This window comes from Mercurialis annua, linkage group LG7, assembly GCF_937616625.2.
Source record: "Mercurialis annua linkage group LG7, ddMerAnnu1.2, whole genome shotgun sequence".
Lineage (NCBI taxonomy): Eukaryota > Viridiplantae > Streptophyta > Magnoliopsida > Malpighiales > Euphorbiaceae > Mercurialis > Mercurialis annua.
This window is the reverse complement of record NC_065576.1, coordinates 46,654,707-46,667,062: the sequence shown is the minus strand read 5'-3', so window position 1 is coordinate 46,667,062 and position 12,356 is coordinate 46,654,707. Positions and strand designations below refer to the sequence as shown.

The window sequence follows — 12,356 nt, the reverse complement described above, 5'->3', positions numbered from 1 at the left end:
AAAATACAACTCCAATGCAATGTTATAGTGTGTGCAAAATTTAGCATATGCTATATCATATGCTAAATTTAAATATAGCATATGATAAACTACAACATCTAATAGAAATTTATTATTAATTACAATTTTTTGCAATTATTTTTTTAAATTGATTATTTTAACATTTTTATTACTTTATTTCACTATAAATTTTGGGCTTTTTTTTTAATATTACAATCTCAATGAACTGATTTTTTTAATAGTAGATTGTAATCAATATAATAAAAATAATAAAAATTTATTTTATGTAGTTCATTGATTTTCTTAATAATGTTTTTCTTCTTCAAACAACTCAATCTATCAAAAAAAAAATTACACTAATTTTATTTGAAATATATAATAAAAATTATCAAATAATAAAAAATTAATAACACCGAAGATAATTACCATAACAAGTAATTATAATAGTATGTATTTAAGTATTTTCAACTTTTGCATTAAAAAAAATTAAAATACTATACTAATTATAATATTTTGTTATTTTTTATGTTAAATTTAGCATAAAAAATAGCACTTTATTGGACATATTCTTAGTGCTAGCAGTGGCAATAAATTGTGTAGGACCAAGGAATAAGGTATAACTTTTTAAAGGTGTGCTGAAGATCACAATCACATTGAGCAAGTCCAAAAAACATGGGCATCTCAATCTAAAGGGTGGTAAAAAAATAGAAGAAATTATGCTCTGTGAACTTGTTTCTGAAATTTTTATAAAAATAAATAAGAACAAAAGATCAACACGCCTTTTAAACTTGTGAGTTGTGACGCAGAATTATTTAATTATCTGTTTGATACGGTAAATTTGAAATATAATTGTAAGTCATCTATTTATAGAAAAATACATTTGTTTAAATGAACAACTGAAAATAGAAGGGATATTAGTTTTTATTTCTTCAAAAACTGTAAAAAATTGCTGAGATTTGTCGGCTGAAACTCAATAAATAATGGTATCAGTCACACCTGCATTACTCAGGCCACATAAATTTTTATCTGAATACACTCAAAATGGGGACAACTTAATATTCTGTGGAATTAATGTTCAACAGTATATCAATATATATATATATATATATATGCAAGTTGGTAATGAATAATATCAAGGTGTCAAGGATTTCATATATAATTCCAATTAAAATACTTCAAATCAAATAATTATGCATTGCTCGGGTGCGTTTCCTGATTTTCCGACTCCAAATTTTACTTAAAAAATAATTATGCATTGCTAGCTACTATAAATACCCAATGAGCTTGAGCTCCAATGTACCAAATCTCCTTTTTATAGTCTCTAAATATTTATTCTGAGACTTTCCTCTATCTTCCATGACATTCAATTTGCTAACTACGACTAATGGTAGCATATCAGATATTATTTCCAGGATGAAAGACCGACGTCAAGTTGTTGCGCTTCAAACAGATTCCATGAACAGTTTTATCAAATCGATTTCTGATAATCAGCAAGAGATCGAACCCTTTTACGTTCTTGATCTGGGGGTTGCGGTAAGACTAATGGATAAATGGAGACAACACCTACCAAACGTCAAGCCTTTTTATGCTGTTAAGTGCAACTCTGATCCTGCATTACTTTTTCTTCTCGCAGCTCTTGGTGCAAATTTTGATTGCGCTAGTCGAGCTGAGATCGAAATCGTTCTTAGGCTCGGTGTCAATCCTGACAGAATTGTTTATGCCCATTCGTGCAAGATGGCGTCTCATATCAAGTATGCAGCCAGTGTTGGAGTGAATCTGACAACTTTTGACTCCAAAGACGAGATTGATAAGATCAAAAAATGGCACCCGAAATGCGAATTGCTGCTTCGTATCAAAGTTAATGACGAGAGTTCATGGCGTTCAATGGGTAACAAATATGGCGCCTCTCTTGATGAGGTGGTTCCGCTGCTGCAACATGCTTACCAGGCAGGCCTGAAAGTGAGCGGAGTCTCGTTCCACATTGGAACGAAAGCATCAGAGGCAAAACTCTACCGCGGCGCAATTTCTGCTGCAAGGTATGTATTTGATGCAACTTCTGAACTAAAAATGCCTGAAATGCATATTCTTAACATTGGCGGAGGGTTCAAAGACAATCCGTTATTCGATGAGATAGGAAGAACGGTTAACGATTCCGTCCAGGAATATTTTCCGAATCAATCATCATCCCTGAAAGTGATTGCTGAACCTGGAAGATTCTTTGCAGAAACTGCATTTACAATGGTAACTAATGTTATTGGAAAAAGAGTAAGAGGGCGGACAATTCAGTACTGGATCGATGATGGGACTCACGGATCATTTAACCTAGCTACGTATGATCATTCCTCTATGATGTTCAAGCCATTACTGAGAAATGAAGACGGTGAAGCTCAACTATCAACTATCTTTGGACCGACATGCGATGGGTTAGACATTGTGGTGAGTGAGTGCAAATTGCCTGAGCTGAATGTTGATGATGTGATTGTGTTCTATAATATGGGTGCGTACACAACTTCTGGTGCAAGTAAGTTCAATGGGTTTAACAGATTTGAAATGCCCACTTACCTTGTATATTCAACTCCAAATTGAAGTATTGAAAGTTTATGAGCATTTACTTCTGAAACTTAGTGGTTTTAGAAATAAAAATGAATCAATTGTCATGGATCCATTCGGTATTCGGCAATGTTTTTAAAACCGGACCGGACCGGGCGGTCGAATCGGGTTAACCGGGAACCGGCCACCTGTCCGGTCCGGTTAGATATTAAAAACAGAAAGAGCAAAAACCGGTCAAAATCCGGTTGAATCGTTGAAATCCGATTTTTAATCAAAACCGTCAGAATCCGGTTTTTTGAATTTTTTTGTTAAAAGTACCTGGTTGGTTGAAACTGACAGTGTCAGTTTCATTCATGTGAGACATAGTGACACAAGTCCATTATTTCTCTCTAAAGGATTGTTATAGACTTATAGTAGATTAGTAGGCTTTTTGATTAGTAGCTGTTTATTTACTTTTTCTATATTACATACTTGATTTTTTTTTTTTATGGAAATATCACATACTTGAATTGATTCTATTTGTTATAATGCATTTATTTTTTATAATTATTTTTTATTAATTGTGCTTCTTTAATAAAATTGATTCTATTTGACCAAAAAAAAATATTATAATTATAAATGTATTAAATAGTAAATATAATATACTCCTGTACATATATATTAACCAAATACTCTTTCAATTTATTTTTTAAATAAATATAAAGTATTGTTGAAAAATTTAAATAATGTTTAAAAGAAAACAAATATTTAGATTTGGAAATTGAGAAAAATTAGTACAAAGTAGTTAAACCTAATAAAATGTAGTAATTGTTTTTATGTATACTTACTATCAATTTTTTATCTAATAAATAATTATATAATATATTTTTAATTAAATAATTTATATTTATTATAATTAAAAATCCGGTTGAACCCGGTTGAACCGGTCGAATCATGAACCCCCGATGAAGCCGGTTCGATCTCCGGTCCGATTTTAAAAACATTGGTATTCGGGCTCGAGTGAATATACACAATAGTTTAACTATGTCTTTTTTTTTAGTTGGACTCATGTGGGACATCTTATGTATTAGTATCACAAAATAAATAAAAAGCATCCTGAAGATTTATAGGGAAAATTTTCACATTTAATATTTGAACTTCTTTTATGTGTGATATCTAAGTTTTACTCCCTTCATTCCACTTTAATTGTTGTTTAAGAATTTGCACAAAAATTAAGGATTGCAATTAATGGATATGTAACGAATGAGCTGTAACTCAAATGATATACGCGCTAGGCAGCAAATTGCTAGATCGTGGGTTCGATTCCTCCCACAAGCGCTCCCCTCCCCAATTATAAAAAAAAAATTAATGGATATGTAAAATACTGCTTCTTCCGGTCCATAATATTTGTCGTATTTAACATTGACACAAGAACTAAAAAAACAACTAATATGTCTCAATTTGTAAACACCTTTACTAAATTAATCTTATATTAAAACTTTTTACATTTATAACTACTATTTGTTTACTATATTCTTTCACTAAATTAGTGGGGGACAAACATGAAAAAATAGCATTTAATGCTCTTTTTATATTCTAAAGTAACAAATATTATGGAAAAAAAATTATCAAATGCGATAAATATTATGGACCGGAAGAATTATAATATCCTTATAGTAACTCTCCTAATTATTAATTGGGGATATTAAACTATGTAGGTCATCAAACTTTTTTCAAATTATAGAAAGGTCATTAGACAAACTTTTATTATAAAATGATGTGATTGTGTTCTATAATATGGGTGCATACACAACATCTCCTGCAAGCAAACTTACCTTATATATTCAGCTGATCTAAATTGAAGTATTTAAAGTTCGTGTGCCATTTTTTTTATATTTGAAACTTAATGGCTTTAAAATAGGCAAAACCTATGTTAAGGCCCTCGTACTATACCATTTTTATTCCGGAAGCCCCTACTCCAAACTTGCTCACATTCGAGTCCTTGTACTTGTCAAAATCGAATTTTAACACCCTTAGTTGGATGGAATTTGGCAAGTGTGCCTCACTCTCTGTTATGTGAGAGTGTAAAATAAAATCGCCTGATTTTTTTAACTTTTCACCCTTATAAACTAATGGATAAAATATACATAAAAAAACTAATGGATAAAATATACATAAAATACAAGGACCTGTAACTTAATTTTTCCTTTTCTTCCTCACCTCATCTTCTTCACCGTAAATTTCCACTTTAACACAATACTATTTATTTCATCTTTTACAATATACTGTTTTATCCCAACAAAATTTTAATTCCTTCTATAATTCACTCTGTTTTTTAAAAACCCGTTTCAAATTTTCTCTTATAATCTCTATAACTCCAACAAACCCCACAAAATCAAAACCCATTTATGAAACCCTCTCAAAGACTCACGGTCTGCTTTTGATTTCTTCATCTGGAAATCAATCTTAATTCATACTTTCAATAAATCGACCAAGAACACATTCAAACATTTCAATTTTAAATTTTGGTAAACGATTCTGGTTGCGGAAAGGAGAACGACGATCGATGGGTTCAAGAAAGGAGAAGCAGTTGGCGATGAATGGGTCCAAGAAAGAAAAACGACGTCTATTAAAATCTCAGAGTTTGTTTTTCAAACTTGGGAGAGATAGGTTAAAAAAAGAAGATGATGGTCAAATGGTAGTTTTGCCATCAAATTTATTTCATTTTACACTTTTTCTATTAAGTTATAATTTTATATTAGATAAGTCTTTAAAATCTCAACATATATCTGTTAACTAACGGAGAGTGAGGCACACTTGCCAAATTCCGTCTAATTAAGGGTGTTAAAATTCGATTTTACAAAGTATAGGGGCTCGAACGTGAGCAAGTTTGGAGTAGGGGCTTCCGGAGGAAAAATGGTATAGTATGAGGGCTTTAGCATGGGTTTTGCCTTTAAAATAAAAACGAAACAATCCTCCGGAGTGCAGTTGAGTTATTAAGGTGTTTTTATAACTCAAATGAAATTGCAGATTCAAATTATATTTGAACAAAGTGTCAATGCGCCTCCTGAACTTGTGACACGAGATCATTTAATTCAATTTGTACGTTTTTGAACAATTAATCGCAAAACTCTTCATTTTTCGGTCAGATTACCTGATAATTTATATTTTTATTGCAAAAATAACATTATAAACTAAAAAAAATTAACATCGAAAAACAAAAATTAGCCATCAATAGAATATAATTTAGCTTAGCTCTTGTGGAAGGATATGACTCGAATAGGATTGGGAAAAACTTGAGGCGCTACATAGGAAAGAAATTTTATTGAATAAAGGGTCAATTCGGTCTCTAAATTTGTGTATTATAATTAAATAAGTCATTTTTAACTTTTTTGGACAATCAGATTCTCATACTTATATCTCGCGGTCAAATAGATCACTTTAATCAATTAAATCCTCAAATTTATGTCTCGGAGTCAAATAAATCACGCGTTTGAGGTATACATATTAGGGGTTATTTGACTTAAATTAAATTAAGAGAATTTGGATCTAATTGATTAAAAAGTTAAAATGACTTATTTGACTCCAAAATATAAATTTTGAAATTTAATTGACTAAAAAAATATTAAAAATGACTTATATAAGTCTGGGGCCGGATTGATCTCTACTCAAATTTTGTGACAAGACTACTTGATGAAAAAAAGGATGACTACTGATTTCTCTCATAATTTATCATATTTAAATAATTAAATTTAATTTTGAATATTAAAAGCTCGTCATATTTTACAATTTATTGACATTAATGATATATAAAAAAGTTAGAATTTTATAAATTTAAACATTACTTAAAAATAAAAAATATCTTCAAATAATAAAAAACGAGATATGCTACATTGGAAAAAAAAATATCCACTTAGTGAAAGAAAATAATTTGTCAATAATAGTTAATTGAGGGGAAAAAAATTAGTGGTTGAAATTCAAGTTAATTGATGAAGAATAAAAGTTAGTGGCTGAAACTCAAAATTCATAGTTAGAAATATAATAAAGCCCCTTCAAAATAAAGAATGTTAAAAAAAGATGAGCATGAAACAAATATTATAAAATTAGCTATCCCCATTTTAATGCTCAACTTTATTATAGTGTATATATATATTTGAAAATAAGGTTTTCATAATTCAAAAGTTTATAAAACAAATTCAAACAATCATGCATTGCTATGAATATCCAAATGAGCTTCAGCTCCAGTGTACAAAATCTCCTTGTTCTTCTCTAGATAATTATTCTGACAAATTTCCTCTATCCTCCAAGGAATTCATATCAGAGGTTACCTCCAGGATCACAGGCCATCATCAAGTTGTTACACTGCAAGCCGATTCGATGAACGGTCATATTAAATCGATTTCTGATAATCAACAAGAGATTGAACCCTTTTATGTTCTTGATCTCGGGGTTGCGGTACGACTCCTCGATAAATGGAACCAAAACCTGCCAACTGTCAAGCCTTTTTATGCTGTTAAGTGCAATCCTGATCCTGCATTGCTCTTTCTTCTTGCAACTCTCGGTACGAACTTTGATTGTGCTAGTCAAGCTGAGATCGAAACCGTTCTTGGCCTCGGTGTCAATCCTGACCGAATTGTTTATGCCAATCCGTGCAAGATGGTTTCTCATATCAAGTATGCAGCCTGTGTTGGAGTGAATCTGACAACTTTTGATTCCAAAGACGAGGTTGATAAGATGAAAAAATGGCACCCGAAATGTGAATTGCTGCTTCGTATCAAAGTTAATGACGAGAGTTCATGGCGTTCAATGGGTAACAAATTTGGCGCCTCTCTTGATGAGGTGGTGCCGCTGCTGCAACATGCTTACCAGGCTGGCCTGAAAGTGGTCGGAGTCTCATTCCATGTTGGCTCGAGAGCAACCGAGGCGAAAGTCTACCGTGATGCAATTTCTGCAGCAAAGTATGTATTTGATGCAGCTTCTAAACTAGAAATGCCTCAACTGCATATTCTTAACATTGGTGGCGGATTCAAAGACAGTCCGTTATTTGATGAGATAGGAAGAACCATTAATGATTCCATCACAGAATATTTTCCAAATCAATCATCATCGCTAAGAGTGATTGCCGAGCCTGGAAGATTCTTTGCAGAAACTGCATTTACAATGGTAACTAATGTTATTGGGAAAAGGGTAAGAGAGCAGCAAACTCAGTACTGGATCGATGATGGGAATCACGGATCGTTTAACCTCGGAGCATATGATCGTTCATCTATGATGTTCAAGCCGCTACTGAGAAATGAAGATGGTGAAGCTCAGTCGTCGACTATATTCGGACCAACTTGCGATCCAACAGACGTCGTCGTTAGTGAGTGCAAGTTGCCTGAGCTGAAAGTTGATGATCTGATTGTGTTCTATAATATGGGTGCATACACCACATCTGCTGCAAGCAAGTTCAATGGACTTAGCAGATTTGAAATGCCCACTTACCTTGTATATTCAACTCCAAACTGAAGCAAGGAGAGAATGGTCATTTAAATGTGCATGAATTAGGTAGAAAATCGATTTGATTAGATATCAAATCTTGATCAATAAAATAAATGTATATAAATCCGAATCAGTAATTTTATTTCAAAATCAGCCTTCAATAAATAAAAATGACTTGCATGATTCACCCTCATGTGCTAATAAGATTCACCTAACTGTTCATATGCACATAGTACAAGCAATCAGGAGGCAAAAAAAAGGTTTAATAATTCTATCTATTAGTTGAAGACAATGTCATACTGTATTTATACTTGAGATAAGCTTTGATGAACGGCTCCAATTCACCATCCATAACAGAAGTAATATCTGTTGTCTCGTAAGCTGTCCGTACATCCTTGACGAGTTTGTATGGATGGAATACATAATTTCTGATCTGTTGGCCCCACTCAGCTTTCACTGCATCTCCCCTTATTTGCTTGATTTCAGATGCTCTTTGCTCCACAGCTATCACCAATAACTTCGCTTTTAACCGGCTAAGAGCCTTTATCTTGTTCGCCAGTTGGGATCTCTCTTCTGCAATGTCATTGAAAATAGTTGACGTCAAATTTGGCAAAAAGGAAATAGTCTGAGCCTTAATATTTGACAAAATTGAAATGAACATGGAATCGAATTCACATTTTGATTCGGTATTGCATAAACCAACAATATTCAAGTATAATCTCCCCTCAACACCATAACAGAAAATCCCGAAAAAATGCTAATTTTAGGACAATCAATGAAGTAATTACAAGTTTTTGCATAATAAACCATTAATAGTCGATTAATCACACCTGTGCAGCGAACAGTGACACCAGTGGGGATGTGAGTAATTCTGACAGCCGTTTCAACCTTATTTACATTCTGGCCTCCTTTCCCACCTGCCCTTGAAAAACTGATTTCCAAGTCCTCCTCAGGTATCTCTACGTCCAGAGACTCTTCAGGAAGAAGAGGCATGACTTCAACACCGGAAAAACTCGTCTGTTAATGCAACTGAAAGTTAGAATATACATGCATAGCTTGTTTATATTTTCTTGAGCATTTGCAATTGGGATTTGAGAGGTCTTGCATTCAAACCCTCTCCAATGCACTAGCTGAGTTATCAGTTTTATGGTGAGTGTAAGAGATGGTTAAACATATTTTGAAACCCATGGTCATTGACCCGTTAATGTATTAAAAAAGAAGGAAACGCCGTGATTTCAATTTCTTTTGCACAACGAATCATTAATCTAGAGACCAGTCCTATTCAAATTCATTATACTCGGCCTCGAGAAAAAGCTAACATGAAATTTGCAATAGCATTACCTGTCTAAGACCTTTGGAATTGAACGGAGATTGTCGCACAATTCTATGAGTTCCTTTCTCTCCAGACAAATATCCATAAGCATAACGGCCTTCAATTTCAATTGTCACAGACTTAATTCCAGCTTCCTCTCCAGGTGATTTTTCAACAACCCTCGTCCTGTATCGTTGTTTCTCTCCCCATCTCACGTACATCCTGAGAAGCATGTCAGCCCAGTCCTGCACTGGAAATGATGAAAGATTTTTACAAATGAAAAGAAGTAAATTTTGAGTTTCATTTCATCAACTGCTAAATGTCATTAATTACTAAGAAAAGCATAACTTTTTAACATTTAATGCTGCCTGGATTATGATTTAGTACCTGAGCGTCAGTGCCTCCAGCACCAGCAGTTATTAATATTACAGCACCTTCTTTATCATAGGGGCCTGAAAGAAGTTGAGTCAACTCAAATTGGTCCAATGACTTATTTAATTGTTTAATTGTACTGGCAGCCTCTTCAAGAAGTCCAGTATCTATGGAGTCCATCTCTTCTGTTAGCTTAATTATAGTTTCAGCATCTTCAATCTGCATCCAGCACATAATGTCCATCAAACTCGGAATATAAACCAAGATGAATCAACTTTCTGAGCTTCAGTAGATTATCTATTTTAATTTACATTGAGTATCTACACCAATTCCATTATATCAAAGTTATGCACAACCTGAAATTGCTCTCCATCACATCCTTAAACTATGAATAAACATACATAAATCGTAGTAAATCTTACTATTCGGTTGAACATAAATCAGATACTGCATTTGCTCTTAGTCTTACTAATAATTGCATCCTTAGGGTGACTATAAATAGCACTTCCTTACAACAAAAATAACATAACCTCCACGAACACGACTTTGAAGAAGTGTTAAAATTTACATGGAGACATGTCGAGCTGCTAGCATTAAATAATGAAAGAATCATGTTCCAAATAAGACGATGAAGGAAAAAAATTCAGACCTTCATTTTGAACTCAGTTAGCAGTTTTATCTTATCTTTTACATCAGTAAGAGCGGAGAGGGTTTCTTGAGCTTTAGCACGATCATCCCAGAACGTACTATCAGCAGCTTTAGATTCTAAATCTGCAACTTCCTTCTCTATTTCCTGCAGACCAGCAGAGGCTCTAATTTCTTCAACGCGCTGTGTTGCAGCTTCCACGTCCCTTCTTAAAATATAGAAATCTGCCAGCAATAGAATATTAAAAACAAATGATGCAAGTTGCACTTAGCAAGTATATCTAGATAAGCATTTCAGAGGTATTTCAGGTCAGACATAAAATGGTGAAAGGAAATTTAACATTAACCCTTTCAAGTATCACTTTATTCTAGACACTACTAACCAATGACAATAGTGCTACTGGTAGGCGGTAGCATATCAATCACCATAAATCCTTTTTTCTATTAACTTACAATCACATCCGTAAATGTTTCCGTGCTTAATGAATGTCTATCATTCAAATAAATTCCGGCGAAAACAAGCATTGTAGATATGCAGTCACAAATCAACTACAGCTATACTGAAGCTTACATTAATACTACTATATATGCATTTCCACTTTTATCATAGAGAGTTTAATGAACAATAACTAAAGAATAAACCAAGAAAACACGAGGAAAACATTCAAAGAAGCCACAAAAAGCCTTTAAATCCCCAAAATTTCATGGAGGTCTCGTTAAGCAAGCAAAACCAGCAGTATAACAAGGAAGTACAAGTTCTAAGACACATACATTTCCTGGGCATTTGAAGTGCCTCTAACCCAAGCAATACCACAATCCAAGGACTCACAACCAGTCCAGCAGTATAGAAGCATACAAACTCAACAATTCAGCAACTTTACAAGGCCAGGTAGCCGCAGACCTGCCACATATCAGGTTCTAAGATCTAATGGAACTGAGAGAGACGCTTCAGTCCCAGTTCCTCGACAGTTTCGTTCCGGCTCAAAACAGGAAAACCCTTTTTTTTTTTTTGCAGTTCTTAAACTGACACTGACGTGGTTTTTTCCACAGGCGTTCCAGTTTGGTTCCGGGTGCAAACCGAGACAGTGACCAGGTCTATTTAGTGGCCAACTAGTAGAAACAAAATTATCTTTAATAAGCATATATAATACTTTCAGCTATCCCCATAAGAAAGTATCAAACTTTACAATGTAGAAATTTACAACTCTCAAAGTACAGCAAGAATTAAACTTGATTTGGCTAGAAGATAAGATACCTTGCATAGCCCATTCCCTTGTGTCATCCTCAGCCTCCACATTCAACTGGCTCTCGGATGCCTTGTACACAACTATGTCAACTCCAAATAGTTAGACAACAAAATCTGTAGACAAAATTTAGAATACCAAACCATGACAATAATTTACTACAAATGAAATTAACACTCAATCACCAAGTATCTAGGCAATAATATATACACACAATACAACCCATAATTTTTTTACAGTTAATTATTAAAAATACGTACCAGAAGAGGAAAATTGAGAAGATGAAGTAGAAAGAAATGAAGATGAGACAATAATGGTGGAGTTTTGAGGATAAAGTAAGGGTCTTTTTGGCTGCAAAATTGATGAAGATTTAGTCTTTAGTGAGAGTTTTGGAGGTATTACTGTTAATAAAGTAGCAGTAATTGCCTCCATGGCTCTTACTCAGCTTTTATTTTTTAGTTTTTTTAATGGCCTCTGTACTTTACTGAATGGAAGGTTGAAGAAGAAGCACTGTGATTCTTTCTCAGGATAAAACACCTACTGAATCGACGTCGTTTTTAACCATTTTCCTTTTTTAAAAAAAATGGAAACAAACAATTCTTGAATATAGATAGATTTTTTTGAATTTCACAAAGAAAAAGAGACTTTTCTAAAAATTTATTTATTTGTTTTATTAATATTACTAGTCAATTTACATTATAATCAATCAAAACTTTAATATTTTAAATTTAGAAAAAAAATAGCGCCTGATTTAGACAAACCGAACGAATACT

The 12,356-nt window shown here is 33.3% G+C and overlaps 3 protein-coding genes across 4 annotated transcripts; 2 read left to right on the top strand and 1 right to left on the bottom strand.

Annotated features, from left to right (window-relative positions):
• The first annotated feature begins 1,179 nt into the window (after window positions 1-1,179).
• LOC130014874 (ornithine decarboxylase-like) lies at window positions 1,180-2,620 on the top strand. Its single transcript, XM_056103844.1, has one exon. The coding sequence runs from the start codon at window positions 1,357-1,359 to the stop codon at window positions 2,584-2,586; it is 1,230 nt and encodes a 409-aa protein (XP_055959819.1). The 5' UTR covers window positions 1,180-1,356; the 3' UTR covers window positions 2,587-2,620.
• Window positions 2,621-6,641: 4,021 nt separating this feature from the next.
• Window positions 6,642-8,197, top strand: LOC126655770 (ornithine decarboxylase-like). Its single transcript, XM_050350067.2, has one exon. The coding sequence runs from the start codon at window positions 6,736-6,738 to the stop codon at window positions 8,035-8,037; it is 1,302 nt and encodes a 433-aa protein (XP_050206024.1). The 5' UTR covers window positions 6,642-6,735; the 3' UTR covers window positions 8,038-8,197.
• On the bottom strand, window positions 8,131-12,088 carry LOC126655769 (peptide chain release factor PrfB1, chloroplastic). Of its 2 annotated transcripts, none has more exons than XM_050350065.2 (7): window positions 11,844-12,088; window positions 11,595-11,666; window positions 10,344-10,564; window positions 9,710-9,913; window positions 9,352-9,567; window positions 8,841-9,027; window positions 8,131-8,583 (listed from the first exon to the last, which is right to left on the bottom strand). In XM_050350065.2, exons 1-7 carry the CDS (start codon window positions 12,013-12,015, stop codon window positions 8,282-8,284), a joined length of 1,374 nt encoding a protein of 457 aa, XP_050206022.1. In that variant the 5' UTR covers window positions 12,016-12,088; the 3' UTR covers window positions 8,131-8,281. The 2 variants fall into 2 exon arrangements, with proteins under 2 accessions (XP_050206022.1, XP_050206023.1); XM_050350066.2 differs by having other exon boundaries at window positions 11,595-11,699; window positions 11,844-11,933.
• Window positions 12,089-12,356: the final 268 nt, after the last annotated feature.

Coding starts and splice junctions, on each gene's coding strand:
- LOC130014874 (XM_056103844.1), top strand. CDS start 1,357: ATGACATTCAATTTGCTAACTACGACTAATGGTAGCATATCAGATATT.
- LOC126655770 (XM_050350067.2), top strand. CDS start 6,736: ATGCATTGCTATGAATATCCAAATGAGCTTCAGCTCCAGTGTACAAAA.
- LOC126655769 (XM_050350065.2), bottom strand. CDS start 12,015: ATGGAGGCAATTACTGCTACTTTATTAACAGTAATACCTCCAAAACTC. Junction 11,667..11,843: donor TTCTCAATTTTCCTCTTCTG/GTACGTATTTTT, acceptor GAGTTGACATAG/TTGTGTACAAGGCATCCGAG. Junction 8,584..8,840: donor TGTCACTGTTCGCTGCACAG/GTGTGATTAATC, acceptor ATGACATTGCAG/AAGAGAGATCCCAACTGGCG.